At 36.4% G+C, this 8,570-nt stretch overlaps 1 protein-coding gene across 1 annotated transcript; it reads left to right on the forward strand.

The window, feature by feature from the left end:
* The first annotated feature begins 838 nt into the window (after nucleotides 1-838).
* LOC119076310 lies at nucleotides 839-8,343 on the forward strand. The gene is made up of 5 exons (XM_037182977.1): nucleotides 839-988; nucleotides 1,050-1,242; nucleotides 1,323-1,520; nucleotides 2,970-3,782; nucleotides 7,649-8,343. The coding sequence occupies exons 1-5, from the start codon at nucleotides 947-949 to the stop codon at nucleotides 8,260-8,262; spliced, it is 1,860 nt and encodes a 619-aa protein (XP_037038872.1). The 5' UTR covers nucleotides 839-946; the 3' UTR covers nucleotides 8,263-8,343.
* Nucleotides 8,344-8,570: the final 227 nt, after the last annotated feature.

Here is an 8,570-nt window from a genome sequence, read left to right on the forward strand (position 1 = left end):
AATATACTAATCAAATATGCAACAAAATGCATAAATGCATTCATAAAGTGTCACAGAATGATCTAATATTCCCTTTTACACAATGTTACAGAAGGAGCTAATGCTTCCCTTTACATAATGTGATACAAGGAGCTAATACTTCCTTTAAAAAAAAGAGACACCTTTAATTAAATGTATAGCGAAAGTTATTCGAGTTAAAAAATAAAACAATTGAAACCAGTTATGATGTTTTTCTTCGCGTGCCACTGGTGTGTAAATTGACTATTCGCACGCGCGTTCGTGTCGATTCAATATTCTACTATTCGTAAATAGCAAAAATTACAGTCGTAGGAGATATCTAGTAATAATAATTAGATTAATCAAAACTTATGAACGATCTGGTAGTGGTGGAACAATTTACGAAATCGAATTTCCTGCGTCGTAATCAATAGGATTCACCGGGCACTTCACCTATGCACACAGACCTATGCCATAAAGTAGGTAGCCACAGTCGAAGGAGCTACCGAAGCTAACTAGGTGTGATAAAATAGAAGTGCAGAATAGAACAGTTGAACCACTTATGGTTCAAGTGGATGTCACTTCCGGTACTCTAAAGGTTTCTTACCAATAAAAGACAACAACCACACTTGAGCTTTCTTAGAGATTGCTATCAAGATTGATAATGTAGTCTAATTACGAAATTTCCGACTGTAAAGCTCAAGAGATAGCGATTTTCGCACATGATTAGTGTCATCATCAGATGAGTATAAAACGAAATTTCGTCTTATCTTTCGCGATTATAACAGTAATTGTAATTCTCGGTAAATTTTTATGCTTTTGCGATAACACGGAGTCTTTATTAACGACTTTTTAATGTAAAATATCCACAATTCCAATTGAATATTCATTACGATTTTAAAACGAAAAAGATTAACATCAAATTTAACACTCAAACGATTGCGACAATATGTCTGTGAAAATGAGGGAAATTTTTATTTTTTCATTGCTGGTAAGTCAATGGGATTTTTTTTCGGATGTTCCAACAAATTTACATATACCTTGTCTTCTAGATGCTTCACTCTTCGATCGTCGCGGATGAGATTGATTGTTCGGATCTCACTTTCTTCTGTACAACTGACAACACGTACCTGCCCTGCTTTTACGATGAAGTGCGTAATATAACTGTAACGGTGAGTGATAGAAGCGAAGCATGCCCATCTGGAACTTTCTGTGACTCATTGAGTGATGAACCTTGTAATGCTGGTAAATACTCAATGCAATTCATTTTGGCCGATTTTGTCCAACCTTTTTACATCAAATTTACTCCGATTTCTACAACGCAGGCATAGATTGTAGCGGAAAGGAATTCTTTTGTCCAACCACTAGCAGCTACATGCGATGTGACCGAAAGCCGGATGGTACCTTCAGAACATCTTCAAACGATGTGCAATTTTGTCCTGAAGATATTTATTGCGATAACATTTATGGTACAGTCGCATGTGACTCATCTGTCATACCTGATCCTGTACTCACTACTGATGGTACGTAACTGAGTTAGTTTTGACTATAAAAAGTTTATCTTTTTATGTGATCATTGCAAGGTGTAGAAGACTCATATTCTCTTCACTGCCATTTTTACATCTGCAAAACTTTTTTTTCCAAATTCAGACAGCCTCGCAATTCAAGAATCTATCTCGGTTACCAAGAGCTAATTGGTTTCTGAAATTTAACGCTTGAGGTTAACGCTTTCATTACTTTTAAGTCTACCATAACGTGAATGACTTCTAGACTGCCAGTGTCATTTCACCTCATACTCGTTTGGTCTATGTATGTGACAAAGTCAAGCTTTCTGAGTACTTGACAGGGACTATTTTGGGTAAAAACATTTTCGCATATTTTCTTACATTTTACGATATTTTCAATAATTTTTCCAAAAAACATTTTTGCGAAAATAATTAAAAATATAGAACAGTTCGGGAAAATTTAGGAAAACATGGGATTATGTTTTCCCAAAAATAGTCCCAGGTACTTGAAGAACTCACGGTATATCACGTCACAAAGCAATGAGTGCTCGTTTTAATTTTCAAGTAATAAACCAAAACTCTCACTTAAATCAGTCGATTTAGGAGTCGTTAACACGACGAGTGTCTGAATCATACTTAGACTTTTATCATCGTAGTAAATAATAAATTATTTGTTGCTTCTAGACAAATTTAATCAAAGTGTTACACACGATGTTAGACTATTCACACCTCAGTACGAAAAGCCAATTTATATTAATCCTGTGAATAAATTGCTTTCGAATTCAAGAGCCTCAACATAATAAAAAAAAAAACTTAGTTGACCAACAACTTCCATACTGTTACTGAGTCGACTGACTTTTCTTAGGTCTTAACAATTTTCAGCGTTAGTCCTTTTACAATTTAAATGTTGTCTCAGCAATGGAGATGAAAATTTGACTAATTGACCTTTCTAACTCTAACTTCTTGTCGAAATTTATCGCAACCAAGTAAATGACGAACAATTAAAGTTGATGATACAGATCTTATCTCTAATCACTACATGTTGAAAAATATTTGCTTAACTTGGCGTGAGGAAATGCAATACGAAATAGCTATTTCTAAGTGCGAGGTGTAATGTTATGACGATGATGGGTGTGATACACACTATTTTAACAGCGGTTATCGGTGGAATTTATTATACTGTGACAATCTAGACGGAAGATATTCTTACCAAATCGGTAAATCACTCAAATGAATTTTTATTGAACATCGAAATAATTATTGCTAATCAAATCGTTTACAACTCCGCATATTGGTCCAATAAAAAGGTAATTATTTTCGATGACTGTCATGGAATTCCACAATGTTACTGTACGAAATTACGTTTCAAAATTATGCGTAAAGGCGTTGAAGAAAATTTTATATATAAAATATTTAATAAGAATATCCAAATCGAATCTTTGCAATTTCTGGTTTTTAATTCTGCAGAAGCAACTTCGGAATCAACCGAAGCACCAACAGAAACAACCGAAACACCTACAGAAACAACCGAAGCACCTACAGAAACAACCGAAGCACCTACAGAAACCACCGAGGCACCTACAGAAACAACCGAAGCACCTACAGAAACCACCGAAGCACCTACAGAAACCACCAAAGCACCTACAGAAACCACCGAAGCACCTACAGAAACCACGGAAGCACCTACAGAAACCACGGAAGCTCCTATAGAAACCACCGAAGCACCCACAACAACAATTGCTCCACCTTTAGGGGAACTAGTTGGATACACATGTGCGGGTGCTGGACGTTATCCTCATCCAACGGATTGCCGTCGTTATATCTTTTGTGCAGTTTTTGGCTCAACATATAGAAATAGTCAGCGGCAATGCCCTAACGAACTCGTGTATCACGCGGATTCCGATGGATGCAAATTAGACACCACACCATGCGACAATATGGACTTTAAATGTGTAACGACAGGTCGATTTGCTGATCCACTGAATCCGAGTAAATATGTCTGGTGTTTGAGAATCAGTGGTTCTTTCCATGCGTTCAAGTATACTTGTCCCATTGGAAAGATTTACGATGGTAACAATGCGTGCGTTGAACCGATTGTAATTGCTGCAATCGACGCGTTGGCTGAAGACGAGCCCATAAACTTGTATAGCACAAGCAGACGTAGCTTGGCGGTTAGAAATAACGACGAGGCTGTTGAAGAGTGGTACGTAGAAAGTGATGAGATGGTAGCCGATCGAATTAGCTTGATTTCGAATGAAGATGCATCCGTATATGCTAGAGGTATGTAACTGAGTTTTGACTATAAAAACTTTATCTTTTTATGTGATCATATTCAAGGTGTAGAATACTAATATTCTCTTCAATGCCATTTTCACATTTGCAAAACTTTTTTTTTTCAAATTTTACATTGCTAAGCAAAATCTCACCTAGTCCAGACAGCCTCGAAATTCAAGAATCTATCTCGGCTACCAAAAGCTTCCTGGTTTCTGAAATTCATTTTAAGGTAGCGCTTGAGGCTAACATTTTCATAACTTTTGAGTCTACCATACACTGTATAACGTGAATGACTTCTACACTGCTAGTGTCATTTCACCTCAAACTCGTTTGGTCTGTATATGTGACAAAGGCAAGCTTTTTGATTACTTGACAGGGACTATTTTTGGTAAAAACATTTTCCAATATTTTCTAACATTTTACGATATTTTCAATAATTTTTCCAAAAAACATTTTTGTGAAAATATGTAAAAATATAGAACAGTTCGGGAAAATTTAGGAAAACATGGGATAATGTTTTCCCAAAAATAGTTCCTGGTACTTGAAGAACTCACGGGATATCACGTAATGTCACAAAGCATTGCGTTCTCGTTTTGATTTTCAAGTAATAAACCAAAACGCTTACTTAAACCAGTCGATTTAGGAGTCGTTAACACGACGAGAGTCTGAATCATAGTTGAACTTTTATCTTCGTAGTAAAATATTCGTTGCTTCTAGACAAATTTAATCAAAGTTTTACAAACGATGTTAGACTATGCGCAACTCAGTACGAAAAGCCAATTTGAATTCATCCTCTGAATTAATGCATTGAACTCAAGAGCCTCACAATAGAATAGCTCTTTTGAATTGTTTGAGCATACTGAAGCTATGCTGCATTACATTATTTTGTCAATTCGATAAATTAAATAAAGAAAGGAAGAGCCTCAACAAAACTCAGTCGATCAACAACTTCTATACTATTATTGAGGCGACTTACTTTTCTTTGGGGTCAACAGTGGTCCCACTAAAATTTTCGTGTCCTACCGCAGGACATGTAGGACATTTTTTTGAGATTTATTAAAGAAAATAACAGACATTCCAACTATGGTTCTAAGTAGTTATTTATGCCACTACAAACCTTAGATGCCTCTGTGGCATAAAATGTTGAATTTGACTCAATGCAAAGTACTTTGTTATGCTCACGATGTGTATTATGACAAACGGCCTATTTTAAATTCTAAAATATCAACTTGATAGGCCCTTTAATAAAGTACTTTGCACCTCGATTGCATAAATAACAATTTTTCTATTTACGGTTTCTGTTTTTTCAATTCTTCGATTCTCGCTGGATTGCAGCAGCTGTTAGAAATGCATGTGCCTTAATCAATTCACTTATTTCCAATTTACACACGTCAGAGTAAAGTAAACCAGGCAGGAGCGCTTGATTTGACTAGGTACCTGAAAAATCTTGTAGTCTTATTTTTATGTCAGTGTTCATTTGAGTTCATTTTTATACAGTGTATTAGGTCCCTTATTTGCTTGCTTATTTACCTGATTTATTTTACTCTGCCGTAATTTACAGTTTTGCTCAAACATTTGTTACTGTCAATCAACAATTTTTCCGCCACATTTAACGTTGTCAATTCCTGACCAATCGATCTATCGATTTCCTTTATATTGTCTTAAATAAACCTTAAATAAACCTGATATTTTGTGACAAAGTGACAGCAGCAGATCAGTTATGGGAATATTTATAACGCCCTTATATGCATCAATACCATCCTTGACTGGCTGTTGTTCCTTGTATCGACTCTTTATTTTGCAGAAGGTTTGTGCTGAATACAGCATTTGCGTGGCTCAAACAAAAATACACTTTTGCCAGTCGTGAAATAACTGAATATTTAAAATGTCCAAGAATATCTTTCATCTCTGATAATCTAAGCCAATAATCATATGAAGTTACGTCGAAAATTATTTTGATTTACTTTTAGAGCTCAAAATCCGCTTAATTGTTACTTAATTAAAGTCCTTGAAGTGCCTGTGTGACGTAGGACAGTAGGACAAATTTCGAAAAAGTAGGACAAAGTAGGAAAGTAGGATACTGTGGGAGCGCTGTGCAATAATTTTCAGCAATGGCCTCTTCTACGATTTCAACATTTAGTCTTAGCCATGGAGATGCAAATTTGACTAATTGACCATTCTAACTCTAACTTCTTGTCGAAATTTATCGCAACCAAGCAAATAGCGAACAATTAAAGTTGACGATAAAGATCTTATGTCTAATCACTACATGTTGAAAAATATTTGCTTAACTTAGCGTGAGGAAATACAATATGAACGAGCCGTCAGAAGAGTCGGAGCGTTTGCTGCGACTGAGCCCCGTACGAACCCGTACATCTATTGCGCACGTGACCCTAGTGGGTCCGTCGCCCTACTCTTACCGTACGTCTACTGCGCCCGTAAATGTCGGTAAAGTAAAATTCTTATGAAATTTGAACGTCTTAAAAATTGCGCATAGCGCAATTACGAAGCCCCGTACGATGTTCCTTTCAAACGTAACACAAATTTAAAATCGACCTATAAATAAACAAGTTACTGATAAATATGCTAGTATATAGCTCAAAATAACTATCTATACCGTTATATAGCTCAATATAGCTATATATTTATATATAGATATCCATATTTGGGATCCTTGAAACACCCCAAACACGTAACCACTCACTTCCCACTGATCAGTGACTTTGTAAGTATCATTTTCACCGATTTATATTTTACAAAAATCCAAAATGGCTGTCGACGGCCATTTTATTAGGAGGTGGAAAGTAGTACGACTGCTTTACATTCGTTAGTACCTTTCAAACAAAAAAAAAATTCATGAAATTCGGTCAAAGTTTACTCGAGATATTAATAAAAAACACCACCTTCACTGTACGGCCGAGTAGCCGGATATGAGCTCACCCCAAGAGACCTAGCTCATGCTCCGGTCAACCTAATTTCATAAACTTTTTTTTCCTCATTGGTACGGTCAATACCTATCTAATAAAGCAAAATCCAGCAAAATCCGTTCAAATTTGGCCAACCTACAGTCAAAAACGGCTTGCCGCCCTGTGCCTAGTTCACCCCAAGTGGTCTAACTCACGAGTCGGTCATCCAATTTCCATAAGTTTTTTTTGGTCGATCGGTATTGTAAATACCTTTCATTTGACGTATCACTTACAAGTGTAGCCTTTAAATGGCCAGAGAAATCTTTGGAAAACGTTAAAGCACTAATGGGGCCCCAGCTCGGGAGGGGTCGACCCAAAATCGCCCATCTTCGAACTTAGCCTTACAATTTCAACTACCTTTCAGGAAAAAAAAAATTTTTTTTTGAAATAGGATTTGATTTACTCAAGATATCGACGTGACAGATGGACAGACGGACAGACAAAATTTTTATTGCTGATTCGTCATCTATGAACATAGGCAAACACTTACCGCCTGCTTCGAATTCCATCAATTACACACCGTAATCCTATAAGCCCCTTCGTACTTCGTACGGGGCTAAAAATGTTTTCTTAGTGTAATGTTATGACGATGATGGGTGTGATACACACTATTTTAACAGCGGTTATCGGCGGAATTTATTTTAGACGGAAGATATTCTTACCAAATCGGTAAATCACTCAAATGAATTTTTATTGAACATCGAAATAATTATTGCTAATCAAATCGTTTACAACTCCGCATATTGGTCCAATAAAAAGGTAATTGTTTTCGATGACTGTCGTGTTACTGTACGAAATTACGTTTCAAAATTATGCGTAAAGGCATAGAAGAAAATTTTAAAAATAAAATAATTAATAATAATATCCAAATCGAATCTATGTAATTTCTGATTTTTAATTCTGCAGAAGCAACCGCAGCACCAACAGAATCAACGGAAACACCTACAACAACAATTGCTCCACCTTTAGGGGAACTTGTTGGCTACACATGTGCGGGTGATGGACTTTATCCTCATCCAACGGATTGTCGTCGCTACATCAGTTGCAGTGTTTCTGGGTTAACGTATAAAAATAGGCAGCGTCAATGCCCTAACGAACTCGTATATCACGCAGATTACGAAGGATGCAAATTAGACACCACACCATGCGACAATATGGACTTTAAATGTGTGACAACAGGTCGATTTGCTGATCCACTGAATCCTAGTAAATATGTCTGGTGTTTGAGAATCAGTGGATCTTTCCATGCGTTAAAGTATTCTTGTCCCATTGGAAAGATTTACGATGGTAACAATGCTTGCGTTGAGCCGATTGTAATTACTGCAATCGACGCGTTGGCTGAAGATGACCCCTTAAACTTGTATAGCACAAGCAGACGTAGCTTGGCAGTTAGAAATGACGACGAGGCTGACGAAGAGCGGTACGTAGAAAGTGATGAGATGGTAGCCGATCGAATTAGTTTGAATTCGAATGAAGATGCATCAGTATATGCCAGAGATGAAAAGTATTCCAGATTGTGAAGGTGTCTATATTTGAAAAGCTTTTAGTATTTTATTATGTAAACCAATCCAGAAGTATGAATAAAAAATAATCTTTTATTCGAACATGCATCCGAAAAATAGTTTAGGCTAAACCGAAATAAGTCTAAAACCATGATTTTTCCTTAACTTTGCGAAAAGCTAACTCTAGCTACACATAGTAACGCTTAATTCCATAAATAATTTTCCTTTCCAGGTACATAAATCCAATCGGTGCTGTGTGTCTAATTCAAATTTTTCTCTAGGGTCAGGTGACATATATATTTTTACATGCTACATGCGTCGAAAAC

Source organism: Bradysia coprophila, unplaced genomic scaffold (genome assembly GCF_014529535.1).
Source record: "Bradysia coprophila strain Holo2 unplaced genomic scaffold, BU_Bcop_v1 contig_232, whole genome shotgun sequence".
NCBI classification, from domain to species: domain Eukaryota; kingdom Metazoa; phylum Arthropoda; class Insecta; order Diptera; family Sciaridae; genus Bradysia; species Bradysia coprophila.